General features: G+C 41.4%; 1 protein-coding gene and 1 pseudogene across 4 annotated transcripts; both read right to left on the bottom strand.

The window, feature by feature from the left end:
- Window positions 1-1860: 1860 nt before the first annotated feature.
- LOC139412360 (chronophin-like) lies at window positions 1861-2505 on the bottom strand (annotated as a pseudogene).
- Window positions 2506-2978: 473 nt separating this feature from the next.
- On the bottom strand, window positions 2979-20344 carry LOC139411012 (mesoderm induction early response protein 3-like). Of its 4 annotated transcripts, XR_011634554.1 has the most exons (14): window positions 20321-20333; window positions 18753-18777; window positions 14041-14186; window positions 13630-13764; window positions 13177-13300; window positions 11742-11815; window positions 11451-11520; window positions 11170-11318; window positions 10876-10957; window positions 10693-10787; window positions 10381-10508; window positions 7148-7302; window positions 4976-6913; window positions 2979-4433 (listed from the first exon to the last, which is right to left on the bottom strand). XR_011634554.1 is itself a non-coding variant. In XM_071156782.1 (13 exons), exons 1-13 carry the CDS (start codon window positions 20327-20329, stop codon window positions 6450-6452), a joined length of 1656 nt encoding a protein of 551 aa, XP_071012883.1. In that variant the 5' UTR covers window positions 20330-20344; the 3' UTR covers window positions 2979-6449. The 4 variants fall into 4 exon arrangements, 2 of the variants coding, with proteins under 2 accessions (XP_071012883.1, XP_071012884.1); XR_011634555.1 differs by lacking the exon at window positions 18753-18777 and having other exon boundaries at window positions 14041-14202; window positions 20321-20342; XM_071156782.1 differs by having other exon boundaries at window positions 2979-6913; window positions 20321-20344.
- Between the last annotated feature and the right edge of the window lie 547 nt (window positions 20345-20891).

The following is a 20891-nucleotide window of genomic DNA, read 5'->3' as shown; positions in this document are numbered from 1 at the left end:
TTCCACCTTTCCAGCTGCTTATTTTCTAGTTGGTATGTATACTTAGTTCAAAAATCTGCTGCTGATTTTATTATTTTGTTTGTTATATCATTCTATAGATGATCATGTACATTTATTTTAATTGAAGAGGTTAATGTATATTTAAGTTATTTATTTTAAGTTATTCAATAATGTTAAGAGAATTTTCCATTCAAGAATTTTCCCATTAAAATTACATTTAGACTGTAAAAGATGGTCTTTAGCACATTTGCCTGGTTGTTCTTTAAACGTGCTTTCCTCACCATCTTAAATAAACATGCCCCTTTCAAAAAATGTAGAACTAAGAACAGATATAACCCTTGGTTCACTACAGAATTGACTGCCCTTGACCAGCACAAAAACACCCTGTGGTGTACTGCACTAGCTTCGAATAGTCCCCGCAATATGCAACTTTTCAGGGAAGTCAGGAACCAATACACACAGTCAGTTAGGAAAGCAAAGGCTAATTCCAAAAAGTTTTGGGACACTGTAAAATCCATGGAGAATAAGAGTACCACCTCCCAGCTGCCCACTGCACTGAGACTAAGAAACACTGTCACCACTGATAAATCCACGATAATCGAGAATTTCGATAAGCATTTCTCTACGGCTGGCCATGCTTTCCACCTGACTACCCCAACCCCGGCCAACAGCTTTGCACTCCCTGCAGCAACTGGCCCAAGCCCCCGCCCCAGGGTTCAATTCTCGGGCCGACTCTTTTCTCTGTAAATATCAATGATGTCGCTCTTGCTCTGCGGGTGATTCTTTGATCCACCTATGCGCATACGACACCATTCTGTATACATCTGGCCCTTCTTTGGACACTGTATTAACAAACCTCCAAACGAGCTTCAACAGCATACAACACTCCTTCTGTGGCCTCCAACTGCTCTTAAATGCTAGTAAAATTAAATGCATGCTCTTCAACCGATTGCTGCCCGCACCCGCCCACCATCACTCCTCTGGACGGTTCTGACTTAGAATATGTGGACAACAATAAATACCTAGGTGTCTGGCTAGACTGTAAACTCTCCTTCCAGACTCACATTAAGCATCTCCAATCCAAAGTTAAATCTTCCTATTTCGCAACAAAGCCTCTTTCACGCATGCTGCCAAACATACCCTTGTAAAACTGACTATCCTACCGATTCTTGACTTCAGCGATGTCATTTACAAAATAGCCTCCAACACTCTACTCAGAACATTGTATGCAGTCTATCACGGTGCCATCCGTTTTGTCACCAAAGCCCCATGTACTACCCACCACTGCGACCTGTATGCTCTCGTTGGCTGGTCCTCTACATATTCTTGGCCAAACCCACTGGCTCCAGGTCATCGATAAGTCTTTGCTAGGTAAAGCTCAGCCTTATCTCAGTTCACTGGTCACCATAGCAACACCCACCTATAGCATGCACTCCAGCAGGTATATTTCACTGGTCATCTCCAAAGCCAACACCTCCTTTGGCCGCCTTTCCTTCCAGTTCTCTGCTGCCAATGACTGGAACGAATTGCAAAAATCACTAAAGTTGGAGACATATCTCCCTCACTAACTTTAAGCTTCAGCTGTCAGAACAGCTTACCGATCGCTGCAGCTGTACACAGCCCATCTGTAAATAGCCCATCCAACCAACTACGTACCTCATCCCCATATTTTGTTTTTCTGCTGTTTTGCACACCAGTATTTCTACTTGCACATCCTCAACTGCACATGTATCACTCCAGTGTAAATTGCTAAATTGTAATTACTTCGCCACTGTTGGCCTATTAATTGCCTTACCTCCTTACTTAATTTGCACACACTGTATACAGATTTTTCTATTGTGTTATTGACTGTGCATTTGTTTATCCCATGTGTAACTGTGTTGTTTTTGTCACACTGCTTTGCTTTATCTTGGCCAAGTTGGAGTTGGGTTGGTTGGGTTCTGGGGGTCTGTGGTTACAGCAATTGCGCAGGGTTGGTGTGGCCTGCGATGGTGGATCCCGCAGATTGCAGGAGGCTTTACCCAATTTAAGGAAGGTCAACTTGTCAATTCCAACAAGGACCGCTTTGACATCTGAGGCCAATGTCCAGTTAAATATAGTGTGGTCATCTTCATCAACAAAATGAATGCCAGCCTCTCAAATCATTACGCACCCCCTCAGCCTATGACAAACACCTTGCCTTGCTCCTTAGAGACATCTCTCAGGTAAAGCGCAGAACAATAAGAGAAGCTGAATATCTGCTCTTGCATTACATCAAAGCCCAGGCGGTAGAATTTGTCACGTAATTCTCCTGTGGCCTAGTGCTGTGTTTGATCAAAGAACTCACCGGTTATTGCATTTTTTTGCTGTGTTTGATCAAGGAACACACCGGTTATTGGCTTTTCTCCGTGGCATATCACACCATTGCAATCAAAGAGGAAGAAATCTTTTGCATTGAGCAGATTTTTTATTTAAGAGCCTCCAATTCCAACATCCCTTGAAGCCGAAGAAGCGCGCGCTGGCCATTCTGAATGTTCGATATAGCCAATCTCTCACCCTTTCTTTGTGAAAAATGTCTGTCTGCTAGCCACATCTTTGCAAATGTGCAAAAGCCTATTGCAATGTAATACGTTTCACCACCATTTTAACATGTCAATGACAGTTGACATTTCACAAGCAACAGAATAAACAAGATTTAACCACGCCATTTCTGTAGGCCTAATGACAAACCCATGAAACGGCAGCACTTTAACAGGTTCGACAAATGTAATGTGTCCAACATTTCTAACGTTGTAACATTGTGTCACCATTAATGGTTAGGCCTACGTAACTTTTTTTGCATGTAAAAAAAGGGAAAGATATTAAGGCCCAAAAGGCTAATTTTGGCTTAAGTGTAGGGATTAGGCTATTAGGGGACGGCAACCAATTTTGGGGAGAGATCCACCACAAAAAGCAGAAATTCAATGCACATAAAAAACTGAGTAAAGCAGAAATCTTGAGACCTTTTCCAGAGCTTTATTTCTGGATCTGTACATCAGGTATTAAAGAACAGAAAATACAAAATGTTTAACAAAACCCAAAGAAAAAAAACAATTCAGTGTCTATGTACAATTCTTAAACAAAAGCGAGTTTCTCTTGAACATTCGATAGTAAATATGTTGATTGTCTATATTTCTGGATATACATTTATGTTTTATTCACAAAAGGTGTTTTCTTTACTTCAAAGAACTAGATATTTTTTTAAACAACCACAACTGCTATATCTTTTTATACTATTAAACTTCAAAACACAATACAAAATATAAAAAGAAATTAGTGCTTTCTTACACACAAGTCTCTCCAGAGATTTCCAAAAAAATATCACATTATGAGATTTCAGGACAGGGTTGTAAAATCAAAATATTAATCTACTAGTCAATGGCCTTTACATTCAGACAGTATTTCTGAGTCTTTATACCAAACCATAGGGTGAAATAAATATCACTGCACTGCTAAAGCTAGAGAGAGCCTGGAGACACCCACGACATCTGCACTTTTGATGATGGCGAGTAACAATGGTCTGGTACATACCCCTAGGCACTTGATGTATCGGAAAGCATTGGATAGGTATAAGCAATATGGTAGTAGTTCATCTGCCATTTTGGTTCCATCTATCCAACCATACCAGGGGCCGTACCCACAAAGCTTCTCAGAGTAGGAGTGCTGATCTAGGATCAGTTTGGCCTTTTAGATCACAATGAATAAGAGCCTTTGTGGATACGGGCCCAGATCTATGAAAGTACCTAAGGGACGAGGGCTTGATTCTGAACCAGACCCATCTTTCAACATACTGACTACAGAAGCCATCCCTTTCACCAAGACAAAGACAGAAATGTGTAAAGGAAATAAATGAAGAGTAACAAAATGGGATTTGTACATTATGATTGCAACTTCAAAATGCAACATTGAATAATATATTAATACGTCTTAGGTAAAGCCTTTTTAAGTTGTACATTTGAGAACTGTCACACAGCTAGCATGCATTGTTTTGCTGTCTCCCACTGCCAAGGGAACCCCCCCCAAATATCCAAACACCAAAAGCCAATCAGTAAAATGTAAAAACATGTAATGTCAGTACATAGACACATTATTGCCTTTTGACAAGGAATCTAATTTTAAGTATTTAGATCAACACAGATTCACAAGTTTAAAGAGGTCAATGAAGACATTTAAGGCTATTAGTTAATTATTTACATGAAACTGTCCACAATTGGGGAAATAATGCAAGGTGAACAAACAGCTGACTCCAATGTCTGCCATAGAAACAGAATGACTAGATAACGCCTAGCTAGGTAAAACCAATGCAAAAAAAAACATCTGTACATACTCAGGATAGTGAATTATTGTATGGTAAATGTTTATGTAGGAAATCTATGGACTTTTGTGGGTGACATTCAGAATTATACGGAACAAAACTATAAATGCAACATGTAAAGTGTTGGTCCTGTTTCATGCGCTGAGATAAAAGATCCCAGAAATGTTCCATATGCACAAAATGCTTATTTCTCTAGATTTTTGTGCACAAATTTGTTTACATCCCTGTTAGTGAGCATTTCTCCTTTGCCAAGATAATCCATCCACCTGACAAGTGTGGCAATTAAAGAAGCTGATTAAACAGCACGGTCAATACATAGGTGCACCTTGTACTCTGGACATAGATAAATGGCCCCTCTAAAATGTGCAGTTTTGACACATAACACCACAGATGTCTCAAGTTGAGGGAGCGTGCAATTGGCATGCTGACTGCAGGAATGAAGACCTTTTGTGAGGAAAAACAAATTCTCATTGGCCTGGCACCCAGTGGGTGAGCCCTTGCCCAGTCATGTGAAATACATAGATCAGGGCCTAATTCATTTATTTCAATTGACTGATTTCCTTCTGTAAACTGTAACTCTGTAAAATCGTTGAAATTGTTGCGTTTATATTTTTGTTCAGTATATATACACACCCCTGAAACCAACTAATTATCAGATTCATAATGCATAGGTAAATTAAGCAATCACTACTGCATACATTAAAAAGACAATGATGACCCCCCCCCCCCTCCCCCAACAATTCACAATTAGTTCAGTCTAGAGAAATAGAAGTTGAATCTCTGTTAGACTGCAACTGGACATTAAATTATGGACCGGATAATACAAGGCATCCTCCAGTCAGTACAGTGGAAGTTGCAGAAAAGGAAAAAAAAGTGGCTTTAAATAAAGAAATAATACTGCTAACAAGCTTATGCAGGCCTTAAGTAGTTTCAATAAAGAACAATACAGTAGAGGGAAAAAAATAAACCCTAACTTTTGCAGATTGATCAAGCTCCACGATGTACATGCAAACAGCACAATTAGCACTCAACTGGGGCCAAATAGATTTGTGAAGAAATACATGTTGTGCTAAGAGTATAGGGCAGAAACTATATACATTACTGGAGCTGAACACATGACATCTCAGTGCAACGCTATAATGCCAATCCAAAAACTGTTCTGTCATAATGTAAAATATTGGTCATGATATTGGCTAATTTCTGGGGCAATAAGAGACAGATTTATAAGGGCATGTTTCAGATAATATGATGGACAGATAAAACTGCCCAGATTAGTTGGGTGTCAGACCCAGCCTTTTAGTCTTTACATTGATCACTTGACTCCGCTAATAAAATTGGCGGATTTAAAAAATGTTTAAAATGTTTTGGCAAGCTCTGTCACAGCTGAACACTGAGGAAAATCATCATATAATATTTTGTTAAAATTCTAGAACATTCTCCTCTGGTTTGGCCACTTCAGACTGGTAAAAGTCTGAAAAAAGCAAGCCGAGTACAAAAGAAGCTTCCACAGGAACAAAAACAAAGGCGAGAGGGAGAGAAAAACATCCTAGCAACTGATATGCTCCTAGTTAAAATCTACACCGCCTCAACACCAACGAGTGTTGTTGCATTAAGTACAAAACCCAGGCTCCTCTCGGACAAAACACATTTGACCAAGCTTGGTTTCTGCAAGTACCTGTAAACACTGATTGTTAATCAAAAATACCACTTTAATAATGAACAAACTTAGTAAACCAGAACAAAGCTGGTTTGGCAACTGTATATGAGTGGCAGGATTACGTAGCTTTGAAGAAGTCGTCTGTAGATGTGTGTGTGAGGGATGAGGAACAAAACACAACTGTCTATCCGCAGCCTCCGGGACAGGCTGGGCTGGGCCCCACACTACATGGACACTGACATCTCAGGGCCGCGGAAAATAAATGGCTATATAAACTCTTGAGAAATCAAGATTTTTTGTTCTATACGATAAAGACATCACTGATGTCATATTTCACAAATAAAATAAAAAACGAAATAGATGTGTATATATAATTATTAAACAAAAATCTCCAGTGAGTGAGTCTTATGTACACATGGGATGGTAAGTTTAAAAGAGGGATTCTGGGGGCGGGGGTGGTCACTCTGACTGGAGCGCTGTGCTGTGACGTCGTGCATGTGCTCCCATAAACCCATTGGGCTCCCCACTGCCCGCCAAGCCCCCAAAGTCCGTGACGGACACCGCCATCTTGGCGCCGGTGATGCGGTGGTGTGCCGTGTTCCGCCGCCCCTCAAAATCCACTCCGAGGTTACCCACAGAAACGTCGTTGATGAAAGAGTCGGGCATCGCCAACTTGAGCCTCTTAGAAGGCCGCTCGCAGTCCTTGCCCCCGTACACCCCTCCCCGCTGGCCCAGGTCTGAGTGGTAGAAGCCAGCGTCCAGCATGTTGAGACAGTCGGGATCTCCTCCGTTGGAGGGGAAGCCCAGGGGCTCTTCCTGTGCCAGGGACCCCCGGTGGAGGCTCTCCAGAGGGGGGAAACCGTACGAGTCCAGGCAGCTCACCTCCGCTGGGCTGCACACTGTGGCCACGCTGTTACTCAGGGCTGAGGGATGGGGAAACATAAATAAACTACTTGGTTATCTGTGGATTTCGTATGTATTGTTTTTAGGACTTGTGTTGAATGTATAAAGTTGTATTGTTGTGTATAATCTGTGTAATGTAATACCGAACGCCATATCTGAAGTTAGAGTAACTATTTTTCACAAGCCTATCAAGGAAGGAGTGGGTCCGTTTGTGCTACATACCATGTTGAGAGTCTGAGACCCTGTTGACTAACCTGTGAGGTCGCTGGCAGTGATGGAGTTGAGCAGGCTGAGCTGCTGCTCTGTGGTGGGCTCCATCCTCACCCCTCCTCCTCCGCCTGAGCACACAGAGGAGGAGCTGTCTACTGCCAGGCCCTCCGCCTCGTCCACCAGCCGGTCCATCAGGTCCCTGCAGGCAGGGGGAACACACAAGATGTTAACACACACAGACTCCCATAATAACCTTTAGCAATGTCCACCCCTTTTGTGTAGTTGCAAGTACATTCAAATAAAATTTGCATTCACGGGCCATCATCATATTCAGAGAGAACTCCGTCGACATACACTACCGTTCAAAAGTTTGGGGTCACTTAGGAATGTCCTTGTTTTTTAAAGAATAGCACATTTTTTTGTCCATTAAAATAACATAAAATTGATCAGAAATAGAGTGTAGACATTGTTAATGTTGTAAATGACTATTGTAGCTGGAAACGGAAGATTTTTTATGGAAAATCTACATAGGCGTACAGAGGCCCATTATCAGCAACCATCACTCTTGTGTTCCAATGGCACGGTGTGTTAGATAATCCAAGTTTATCATTTTATAAGGCTAATTGATCATTAGAAAACCCTTTGCAATTATGTTAGCACAACTGAAAACTGTTGTTCTGATTAAAGAAGCAATAAAACGGGCCTTCTTTAGACTAGTTGAGTATCTGGAGCATCAGTATTTGTGGGTTCAATTGCAGGCTCAAAATGGCTGAAACGCATCAGTCTATTCTTGTTCTGAGAAATAAAGGCTATTCCATTGCGAGAAATTGCTAAGGAACTGAAGATCTCGTAAAACGCTGTGTACTACTCCCTTCACAGAACAGTGCAAACTGGCTCTAACCAGAATAGAAAGAGTGGGAGGCCCCAGTTCACAACTGAGCAATAGGACAAGTACATTACAGTGTCTAGTTTGAGTCCTGAACTGGCAGCTTCATTAAAAAGTACCCGCAAAACACCAGTCTCATCCTCAACAGTGAAGAGGCAACTCCGGGATGCTGGCCTTCTATATGCAGAGTTGCAAAGAAAAAGCCATATGTCAGACTGGCCAATAAAAATAAAAGATTGTCCAGTGTCTGTGTTCTTTTGCCGTTATGGACAGACTAATCAAAGTTTGAGGTGTTCGGATCACAAAGAAGAACATTAGATGCTAGAGGAGTGCTTAACGCCATCTGTCAAGAATTGTGGAGGCAATGTGATGGTCTGGGGGTGCTTTGGTGGTGGTAAAGTGGGAGATTTGTACAGGGTAAAAGGGATCTTGAAGAAGGAAGGCTATCACTCCATTTTACAACGCCATACCCTGTGGACAGCGCTTAATTGGAGCCAATCTCCTCCTACAACAGGACAACGACCCAAAGCACAGCTCCAAACTATGCAAGAACTATTTAGGGAAGAAGCAGTCAGCTAGTATTCTGTCTATAATAGAGTGGCCAGCAGTCACCAGATCTCAACCCTATTGAGCTGTTGTGGGAGCAGCTTGACCGTGTGGTACGGTACGTAAGAAGTGCCCATCAAGCCAATCCAACTTGTGGGCGGTGTTTCAGGAAGCACGGGGTGAAATCTCTTCAGATTACCTCAACAAATTGACAACTAGAATGCCAAAGGTCTGCAAGGCTGTAATTGCTGCAAATGGAGTATTCTTTGACAAAAGCAAAGTTTGAAGGACACAATTATTATTTCAATACATTTTTTATTTTTTATTTCTAACCTTGTCTTGACTATATTTCCTATTAATTTTGCAACTCATTTCATGTAAACGTCCTCTCACTGCCAGCTGCATTTCTTTTCAGCAAACTTAAGATATGTAAATATTTGTATGAACATAACAAAATTCAACAACTGAGACATAAACTAAACAAGTTCCACAGACACGGGACTAACAGAAATTGAATAATGTGTCCCTGAACAAGGGGGGGTAACAGTCAATGCAGCTGGTGGCCACACCAGATACTAAGTACTGCAGTGCATCTCCTCCTCATGGACTGCACCAGATTTGCCAGTTCTTGCTGTGAGATGTTACCCCACTCTTCCACCAAGGCACCTGCAAGTTCCCGGACATTTCTGGGGGGAATGGCCCTAGCCCTCACTCTTCGATCCAACAGGTCCCAGACATTCTCAATGGGATTGAGATCTGGGCTCTGGCCATGGCAGAACACTGACAATCCTGTCTTGCAGGAAATCACACACAAAACAAGCAGTATGGCTGGTGGAATTGTCATGCTGGAGGGTCATGTCAGGATGAGCCTGCAGGAAGGGTATCACATGTGGGGGAAGGATGTCTTCCCTGTAACACACAGCATTGAGATTGCCTGCAATGACAGCAAGCTCAGTCTGATGATGCTGTGACACACCGCCCCAGACCATGACGGACCCTCCACCTCCAAATCGATTTCGCTCCAGAGTACAAGCCTTGGTGTAACGCTCATTCCTTCGACAATAAACGTAAATCCGACCATTACCCCTGGTGAGACAAAACCGCGACTCGTCAGTGAAGAGCACTTTTTGACAGTCCTGTCTGGTCCAGCGACGGTGGGTTTGTGCCCACGTTGTTGCCGATGATGTCTGGTGAGGACCTGCCTTACAACAGGCCTACAAGTCCTCAGTCCAGCCTCTCTCAGCCTATTGCGGACAGTCTGAGCACTGATGGAGGAGATGGTGTAACTCGGGCAGTTGTTGTTGCCATCCTGTACCTGTCCCGCAGGTGTGATGTTCGGATGTACCAATCCTGTGCAGGTGTTGTTACACGTGGTCTGCCACTGCGAGGACGATCAGCTGTCCCACAGGATTGGTACATCCGAACATCACACCTGCGGGACAGGGCATGCACCTGGGCATCTTTCTTTTGTTGTTTTTCAGAGTCAGTAGAAAGGCCTCTTTAGTGTCCTATGGTTTCATAACTGTGACCTTAATTGCCTACCGTCTATAAGCTGTTAGTGTCATAATGACCGTTCCACAGGTGCATGTTCATTAATTGTTTATGGTTCATTGAACAAGCATGGGAAAAAGTGTTTAAACCCTTTACAATGAAGATCTGTGAAGTTGTTTGGATTTGACAAATTATCTTTGAACGACAGGGTCCTGAAAAGGGTAAGGTTTTTTTGTTCTAAGTTTATGTTTTGATGGAAAACAATGACATTTCTAAGTGACCCCAAACTTTTGAACGGCAATGAATTCAGACCTCAGTTACTACGGTTGTTGAGCATACTGAAGGATCACTTACGTTACACCAGGATAGCTGCTATACTTCTTTTTGCCAAAGCGATTCTGCTGGACAAAGAAATCAAAGCGCTCCGACTTCTTCCACATGTAGTAAAAGGCCACACATTCAGCTACCGTCCGTGTCTTAACCTGATGAAGGGCAGAAATACATGATGAAAAGAAGAGTTCTCCGACACAGGAAGTTAGTGCCACAGGCTTTTTAAAGAAAGGGTAAATAAAGTATGCATGTTCATATCCTTACAGAAGCTATCAACATGATATTACAATCATTTCATCACCTTCTAAAATCAGTAACAGAGAGAGAGAGTCCCACCTTGTGCTTCTGTATGAGGTGAAAGTTCTTATCGTATAGCTGTAGTGCATGTTCAAAGTTTCTGCATTCATCTTCAGACCACGGTGGGGATTCCTCTGTAATAATCACAAGGGGTCATTTTCCCTCTCCCAACAGAGTGACATTTTTGAAAGAGCCTACTAATTATTCAAAATGGTGACTTACCCTGTGATGAGTTCACGTTACTGCAATACCTCTCCAGTGCTTCAGGGGTATTGTAGTTACATTTCACAAGCTCATACAGAGCCTACAGGGAAACGACAGAGGAATAGCTCAACGACTTACATTGACAACAACCATGACAATCATGTAACTTTGACAGACGGACAATAACTTTGAGATGGCAGCTGGAGAATGTCTAATGTTATGACATCCAGCGAGTCTTAAAGAAGTCTTCCACAATGCCAGTAAGACAGACCGCTAGATGAAGATTGACCATCACGTGTAGCGATGACTGACCTGCTCATTGTCGCTCACATGAGCCCCTGCCATGTCACTTCCTGTCCTCTCATCGGTCGCCCGTGACGACGCCTCACACAGGAAGTCCCTGACCTTGCTTTCTGACAACACGTCCGGGCTCCATAGCAACTGGTCATCATCTTCGTAAACTTCATGAAAATGGCAGATGAGAATCACAACGTTAGACACTCTGTGCAATGTTACACTTGGAAACACTGCTAAATGTGACTGTCAAGTGCAACGGGTTTATGGGTTAACCTCTTGAGAAAGCCTGCACTCACCCTTATCGTCGCCATAGTGACAGAGGTGGGTGGGGACCTCTGCTTGGTGCTGCGACCCCACCATTATTTCCTGTGAAATGCAAATACAAAACAGATTTACCCCCAGAACATGCAGCCCCATGTTTCTACCATCAGTAAATGCAGGTCTAGGATCATTTAACCGAATAACGTTACTAAACAACCTTAACCATTGAAAAATAAAAGAACTGACCTCCAATCTGTGCTTATGGGAAACTTAATCCTGTATCTTCTTCAATCAAGTCACTTTTAAAAGGAGGACAAGTTTCTTACCTTTCTGGAGTCCTCTAGGCTTGGGCCATCCTCCTCACACTCGGACTCCTTATCACCGTCGTAGATAGTATTAGCTGACAATACAAAGACAGAACGGGCACGCCCCATTAGAATGCTTGTTATACGAATGGGACCCTGTGCTTATCAACTAATCACGTGACAAGGCCATTAAAATATGGAATGAATGTTTAGGAGGGGATAAATGCTGTCAAAGCTAACAAGATAAATAAGTTAACTTCTTATGGCTGGGGGACAGTATTGAGTAGCTTGGAAGAATAAGGTGGCCAGAGTTAGGCAAAAGGCTGGGTTCGCGCCCAGGCTCTGTCAACTGCCTGCTACGGCCTGCAAAACTGCCTGCTACTCAGGCCCAGAAGCTAAGATATGCATATTATTAGTATTTGGATGATTACTTTTTGAATGTCGTCTGTGAGTATAACAGAACTCATATGGCAGGCAAAAACCGGAGAAAAAAATCCAACCAGGAAGTGGGAAATCGGGAGGTTTGTAGGTTTTCAAGTCATTGCCTATCCAATATAAAGTGTCCAATTTGGTCTGATTGCATTTCCTAAGGCTTCAGATGTCAACAGTCTTTAGAACCTTGTTTTAGGCTTCTACTTTGAAGGGGGAGCGAATAAGAGCTGTTTGAACCAGGGGTCTGGCAGAATGCCATGACCTAAATCTCGCGCGCAGCCGTGAGAGCGAGCTGCGTCCCCTTTCATTTCTAAAGACAAAGGAATTGTCCGGTTGGAACATTATTGAAGATTTATGATAAAAACATCCTAAAGATTGATTATATACATCGTTTGACATATTTCTACGAACTGTAATATAACTTTTTTGACTTTTCGTCTGGACCTAGTTCTCGCGCCTTGTGAATTTGGATTTGTGAACTAAATGTACGAACAAAAAGGAGGTATTTGGACATAAATGATGGACTTTATCGAACAAAACAAACATTTATTGTGGAACTGGGATTCCTGGGAGTGCATTCCGATGAAGGTCAAAGGTAAGTGAATATTTATAATGCTATTTCTGACTTCTGTTGACTCCACAACATGGCGGGTATCTGTATGGATTGTTTTGGTCTCTGAGCGCTGTACTCAGATTATTCCATGGTGTGCTTTCGCTGTAAAGCTTTTCTGAAATCTGACACAGCGGTTGCATTAAGGAGAAGTATATCTTTAAAGTACTTTTGTTTATAATGACACCTGCACTTGACAGTATTTTTGCCATTATTATGAGTTTTCAATGACGGTATACTGCAGGCTAAACTTGGGAAACAATAACAAACAAAACATTGCAGTGGCTAATAATATTCACACTATAAAACATTATATGAATTTGACCAATTGTGTTTTATAATTGTGCTCTTGAGCTCTGACAATGTCTTATCATTTATCCCTGAGATGTCCTAATAATGTTTGAATTGCCTTACATCTGAGTGTTCTGGGGAAGAAGTCGGTGGCCTCATGGGAGGTGACTGAAGGGGTGAGGTCATCAGCGGATGACTGGGTCTCCTCCTCATAGTCCCCTGATAGCAGGTCTTTAGCTATCTCCTCCTGTGGAAGAACCCAATTATCATTAGTAACCATTAGCTACATCAGTAACTGTTATTTAGGGCTGGGAGCCCACCAAGGATCAATTGATCCTAAAAGCTACAAGTTGTTTTGTTCCCTATCTGTCGTAAACACACTTTGTAGGTAATACAGAAGTAAAACAGACACTTATAATGTAATCATAGTTGGGATAGATGCCTACTGATTATATCACAGATACATAAGGGAACTTGACTGAAAACATCTTTGAATATCTACAAATTGGCTCTACAGTAGACTGTGACAATGTTCCCTTTACCAAATCGGAAAATATTGGAATGAATTTTGTTCACCTTGTCCAAAGTCATATCTGGCAGCTCATCCGTCAGCTCCCCAGAAAAGCTGTCCATGCTGGAGCCTGCAGCCGTACTGACAGACGCCTCATAGCGGTAGATGGCCAGCAGTTCCTCCAACGGCATGTTCCCCTCCTGTTACAACAAAGAGAAATCACTTTAGATCACGTCTCTACAATCCAAATTATGATAATACATGTCTGCTATATGAACAATGGTTTGACAAGAAGTTCCATGTGATACAATATTCTCCCACCCCCCTAGCCTATAACGTTTGATTAATTATAGTAGGGAAGGAAGTGGTCATTCAAGCATTGACAGAATGAAAAACCTTCCGATAAAAGCAACAACTACATTTCCTGTCCAAAAGAAAGGAAACAGGGAATTATTTCCTGTTATTAGCCAACCAACCTTCTCCAGATCGGCTATCTCTGAGTTAAAGTTTCTCTCGCCCTCCAATGACTCTTCCTCCTCCAAGGTCCTCTCGTCGTCATATTCGTGGACTAGCATCTCTGCTGTCGGATCGAAGTCATGATCTTCAGACGATAAAGAGCCAACTGTGGAGTGGGAAAACTATTTTAGATCACAGTTGAATGGCACCATTGAGGACAAATGGCAAATCAATTAGATACACTGTGCAAAACTGGCACTGCCAATGCCATTGTCGCACCCAAAGCATCATTTTCATGGAATTATTTATTCAATATTTCTTAATTAACAGATTTAGCTTCATGGTATCATAATAAACATCACCTGAATAGAAAATGGACATGTCATATTCATAACTTAAATATTCCATTAAAACTGGAATCCTTAGTTGCGATATCAATATACAGTACCAGTCAAAAGTCTGGACACACCTACTCATTCAAGGGTTTTTCTTTTTTTACTATTTTCTACATTGTATAATAATAGTGAAGACATAAAAACTATGAAATAACATATGGAATGATGTAGTAACCAGAAAAGTGTTAAACAAAACATATTTTAGATTCTTCAAAGTAGCCAACATTTGCCTTGATGACAGCTTTGCACACTTTGGCGTTCTCTCAACCAGCTTCATGAGGAATGCTTTTCCAACCGTCTTGAAGGAGTTCCCATATATGCTGAGCACTTGGCTGCTTTTTCGGTCCAACTCATCATCTGATGCAGCACTCCATCACTCTCCTTCTTGGTCAAATAGCCCTTACACAGCCTGGAGGTGTGTTGGGTCATTGTCCTGTCGAAAAACAAATTATAGTCCCACTAAGCGCAAGTCAGACGTGATGGCGCATTGCTGCAGAATGCTGTGGTAGCCATGCTGGTTAAGTGTGCCTTGAATTCTAAATATATCGCCGACAGTGTCACCAGCAAAGCACCCCCACACCTCCTCCATGCTTCATGGAGGTCATCTGTTCACCTACTCCATGTCTCACAAAGACAACGGTTGTAACCAAAAATCTCAAATTTGTACTCATCAGACCAAATGACAGATTTCCACCGGTCTAACGCCCATTGCTCGTGTTTCTTGGCCCAAGCAAGTCTCTTCTTATTATTGGTGTCCTTTAGTAGTGGTTTCTTTGCAGCAATTCGACCATGAAGGCTTGATTCAGTCTCCTCTGAACCGTTGATGTTGAGATACGTCTGTTACTTGAAATCTGTGAAGCATTTATTTGGGCTGGAATTTCTGAGGCTGGTAACACTAATGAACTTATCCTCTGCAGCAGAGGTAACGCTGAGCCTTCCTTTCCTTTGGCGGTCCTCATGAGAGTCAATTCCATCATGGCGCTTGATGTTCTTGGCATTTTCCAGATTGACTGACCTTCATGTCTTCAAGTAATGATGCACTGTTGTTTCTCTTTGCTTATTTGAGCTGTTCTTGCCATAATATGGACTTAGCCCTATTTGGAAGATAGCCCTATCTTCTGTACACCACCTTTATCTTGTCACAACACAACTGATTAGCTCAAATGCATTAAGAAGGAAAGAAATTCCACAAATTATTTGTATTATCTTTATTTAACTAGGCAAGTCAGTTAAGAACAAATTTGTATTTACAATGACGGTCTACCAAAAGGCAAAAGGCCTCCTGCGGGGACGGGGGCCTGGAATTTTAAAAATAAATACAATATAAATATAGGACAAAACACACATCACAACGAGACAACACTACATAAAGAGAGACCTAAGACAACAACATAACAAGACAGCAACACAACATGGTAGCAGCACAAAAACATGGTACAAACATTATTGGGCAAAGTCAACAGCACAAAGGTCAAGAAGGTAGAGACATCAATACATCATACAAAGCAGCCACAACTGTCAGTAAGAGTGTCCATGATTGAGTCGTTGAATGAAGAGATTTAGATAAAACTGTTCCGTTTGAGTGCTGGTTTGTTGCAGCTAGTTCCAGTCGCTAGCTGCAGTGAACTGAAAAGAAGAGCGACCCAGGGATGTGTGTGCTTTGGGGACCTTTAACAGAATGTGACTGGCAGAACGGGTGTTGTATGTGGAGAATGAGGGCTGCAGGAGATATCTCAGATAAGGGGGAATGAGGCCTAAGAGGGAGTTATAAATAAGCATCAACCAGTGGGTCTTGCGACAGGTTCCTCAGATGACCAATTTACAGAGTACAGTGTCCTATAAGGAGTATTGGTGGCAAATCTGATGGCCGAATGGTAAAGAACATCTAGCCGCTCGAGAGCACCCTTACCTGCCGATCTATAAATTATGTCTCTAATCTAGCATGGGAAGGATGGTCATCTGAATTAGGGCTAGTTTGGCAGCTGGGGTTAAAGAGGAGCGATTACGATAGAGGAAACCAAATCTAGAATTAACTTTAGCCTGCAGCTTTGATATGTGCTGAGCGAAGGACAGTGTACCATCTAGCCATACTCCCAAGTACTTGTATGAGGTGACTACCTCAAGCTCTAAACCCTCAGAAGTAGTAATCACACCTGTGGGGAAAGGGGCATTCTTCTTACCAAACCACATGACCCTTTTTGGAGGTGTTCAGAACAAGGTTAAGGGTAGAGAAAGCATGTTGACACAAAGAAAGCTTTGTTGTAGAGCATTTAAGACAAAAATCCGGGGAGGGGCCAGCTGAGTATAAGACTGTATCATCTGCATATAAATGGAGAAGAGAGCTTCCTACTGCCTGAGCTATGTTGTTGATGCAAATTGAGAAGAGCGTGGGGCCTAGGATTGAGCCTTGGGGTACTCCCTTGGTGACAGGCAGTGGCTGAGACAGCAGATTTTCTGACTTTATACACTGCACTCTTTGAGAGAGGTAGTTAGCAAACCAGGCCAAAGACCCCAATACTCCTTAGCCGGCGCACAAGAATGGAATGGTCTACCGTATCAAAAGCTTTGGCCAAGTCAATAAAAATAGCAGCACAATATTGCTTAGAATCAAGGGCAATGGTGACATCATTGAGGACCTTTAAGGTTGCAGTGACACATCCATAACCTGAGCGGAATCCAGATTACATACCCGAGAGAATACTATAGACATCAAGAAAGCCAGTCAGTTGATCATTGACAAGTTTTTCCAACACTTTTGATAAACAGGGCAAAATAGAAATAGGCCTATAACAGTTAGGATAAGCTTGATCTCCCCCTTTAAATAAAGGACGAACTGTGGCTGCCTTCCAAGCAATGGGAACCTCCACAGAAAGGAGAGACAGGTTAAGGAGAAGTTTATCTAAATTCCATGTATAATAGTCGTATCTTTATCAATGTTTATTATGAGTATTTATGTAAATTGATGTGGCTCTCTGCAATATCACCGCATGTTTTAGAACTACTGAACGTAACGCGCCAATGTAAACTCCGATTTTTTTTATATAACTATGAACTTTATCAAACAAAACATACATGTATTGTGTAACATGAAGTCCTATGAGTGTCATCTGATGAAGATCATCAAAGGTTAGTGATTAATTCTCTCTCTATTTCTGCTTTTTGTGACTCCTCTCTGGCTGGAAAAAATGGCTGTGTTTTTCTGTGGCTTGGTGGTGACCTAACATAATCGTTTGTGGTGCTTTCGCTGTAAATCCTTTTTGAAATCAGACCACAGTGTCTGGATTAATGAGAATTTTATCTTTAAAATGGTGTAAAATACTTGTATACTTGAGGAATTTTAATTATGAGATATTTGTTGTTTTGAATTTGGCCCCCTGCACTTTCACTGGCTGTTACGGAGACAGTCCTAGACAGGTTAAAAAGGTTGGAGATAGGCTTTGTGATGATAGGGGAAGGAACCATAAAGAAGAAAGGGTTGAAACCTAACCCAGATGTTTTTTGGGGGTCAAGTTTAAGGAGCTCCTTTAGCACTTCGGACTCAGTGACTGCCTGCAGAGAGAAACTTTGTAGCGGGGCAAGGGAAAAAGAGGAAGAAGCATCGGGGATAGTTGCATTAGAAGGGATGAGAGATGAGGAAATGTTGGACGGGCAAGGAGGCATGTTAGAGTCAAATAGGAATCCGGACTTAATGAAGTGGTGGTTAAAGAGCTCAGCCATGTGCTTCTTGTCAGTAAGAACCACATCATCAATATTAAGGGACATGAGCAGCTGTGAGGAGACTGAACTGCATTCCAGGTGACTACCTCATGAAGCTGGTTGAGAGAATGCCAAGAGTGTGACTAAGCTGTCATCAAAGCAAAGGGTGGCTACTTTGAAGAATCTCAAATATAAAGTATATTTATTTAACAATTTTTTGGTTACTACCGGATTCCATATTTGTAATTTCATAGTTGGATGTTTTCACTATTATTCTACAATATAGAAAATAGTAAAAATAAAGAAAAAGCCTGGAATTAGTGTCCAAACTTTTGACTGGTACTGTATGTATGTGTGTATGTATGTATGCATGCATGTATGTATGCTTGTTTTACTCCAATATTTGTAAACAACATAAATGTAAACAAACACTATTGCTTCAAAACATGATTAAAACTATAATTTTTATATCATGGATGGTCAGTCCTTGAATCCATACCCCTGTCTATGAATTTGAGAGTGGTTACACATTTATCCAGGCCCATCCCTCCGATTTTTTATAAAAACAGCCGGAGTGACGCTTTGTTATTGTTTGAATTAAGGATTGTGTTTAAAAAAAAAATATATAATTTCTACATTACCTGGGCTCGAACTCCCGAAGGAAGCCTGTTTAGAAGAACAAAAATATAAGAGCACAAATGAAGCAACATTGAAGATGAAATACTATACATGAATGTAGCCTGAGCTGTCGCTAGTGGGCTTTATGGATCTCCACCATTAGTCTTAGTGTACAACCAGTAATGCACTCAAGTCCCCCAGTGACCGGTTCGTACATAAAACATTCTTCATTCACATCAAGCCCATAATAGACATCCATAAACCCCACTAGTAGCTGCCCAGGCTAATGTGAATGCTGCTCTGTTACACTATCGAAAACATCAGTCGATTCTTGTAAAAATTTAAATTACAACCAACTTTTCCTTGTACATACTAGCTTCGTATAATGAGATTCAATTGGCTCCATGCTATCCGGGACCCTTGGGATGTCCCTACCGCATTGAAGATGACATTTTTTGGTTCGGGTTAAGGGTTGGGTTTAGCTAAAAAGGGTTAAGGTTAGGTGAAGGGTTAGCTCAAAGTAGAGGAAAAGTTGCTAACGATCTAAAATTATAAAGTTCTCCGTGATTAGATTCGAACTCGCAACCTATTCACCCACCCATCCTTTCGTTTTTGCCTTAAGTAACCGTCTGTCTTATGGAACCAGACCAAACGTAACATATCATACTAAATGGAGTGTCTCGGATTTACGTACAGAATAAGATGACACGCTCTGAGACCAGTTTGCAACCGAGCAACACAAATTAGATAACAGTCGGTGGTTGTATTTGCTAAAAGTTTTATTAAAAGCATTAATTTCAGCACCCTGCGAAAGGACCGCAGTTGTACAGGACAAACATTGGTACAAATAAGCGGTTTCAGAATTTACATTTTGACAAGAATCGACTGATGGTGACTCAAGGTTGTTGCTAACAAATCCCGCGGCCAGTTATCAAAACTCAACTCCGCCTCGATATAAGAGAACGGAGTTGAGTGTTCCTCAGCTAGTTACCAACCGTATTGATAAGCGGTTTGATGTAATGTTATCGTATTATTAGTAAATATGCTAGCAATAGGATAACATTTGGAAGTGGGACGCAAAATAACAAGAATAGACAGTTTTCCCACAAACTGTCGGTGTTCGGAAATGGTCGAGAAAGGTAATCTTATTAACTAACGTTACACAGGAAAACCTAGGCTAGAGAAAAAAAATCGTTTTGTTTAGCTACACGGTATTTCTAAAACTGGGAACAATTTCCCGGTCATTAAAGATTTTTTACATTATTTTGTATACACAAGAACCAAAAAATACCATCGCAATTACTTGCAAATAATGTCTTATTTTCTTCCTCCACCAAATTGGCGTCTCAATCTACCCAGTCGATGTTAGCAAAGCAGCTGAGAACGCGCACAGGCCTTGTCGTGAAAGATCGGTATATACATTTAAACATATTTTAGAGGCAATTGCGGCAATCATTACACAAAACCACACATATAGAACAAAAAAACATTAATCTATGAAATCGATAACATTTAAAAAGAAAGTTAACGACAAAAATGTAAAAAAACATCGATTTAAAATCTGATGCTTCTCCCCTATTTTCCCTCTTACCTCCGCCATATTGGTACCTATAGGCTCTTTCCAGCCTTCCAGCCGAGTACCCGGATCGACTCTCTGAGCCAATCAGAGATCCAGGTAACAGTAGTAGTGACGTCTTTCTAACGAAATACTGGTAGGCTACCTGTCATAATCTAGGAATGTTACTGTATAAATTGACTTTGATAAAAAATGTATTGATTGGCAAACGTTAAATCGGTTTGTATTTATAGGCGTGTCATTTGAGACCTAAGAGTAGCCTTACTTACCACTATCCAAGCAGATAGTGTCGAAACACATAAATAGCTAATCATTATGGATTTAATTTTCCTTGAATAAAGGAAAATCAAACAATTTACTAAAACTAAATCAGACAATTTAAATCAGTCAACAGGCCATTTATATAGCCCCTACCTACCCCTTGCAGACCCAAATTGCATTACCAGTAGGGGGCACAACTGAACTATAAATGGAGTGAAAAATTCTCTCACCCATTTCCTTTTCTTCCTTGCATATTTCTGTATTTCTAAGCAAATCAGTGACCTTAAACCCCCCTCTCACCTGATCTTTTGCATCCAGAGAGATA

The sequence above is a fragment of the Oncorhynchus clarkii genome, chromosome 6 (assembly GCF_045791955.1).
Source record: "Oncorhynchus clarkii lewisi isolate Uvic-CL-2024 chromosome 6, UVic_Ocla_1.0, whole genome shotgun sequence".
Classification (NCBI taxonomy): Eukaryota; Metazoa; Chordata; class Actinopteri; order Salmoniformes; family Salmonidae; genus Oncorhynchus; species Oncorhynchus clarkii.
The sequence above is the reverse complement of the archived record's forward strand: the minus strand, read 5'-3'. Positions and strand labels throughout refer to the sequence as shown.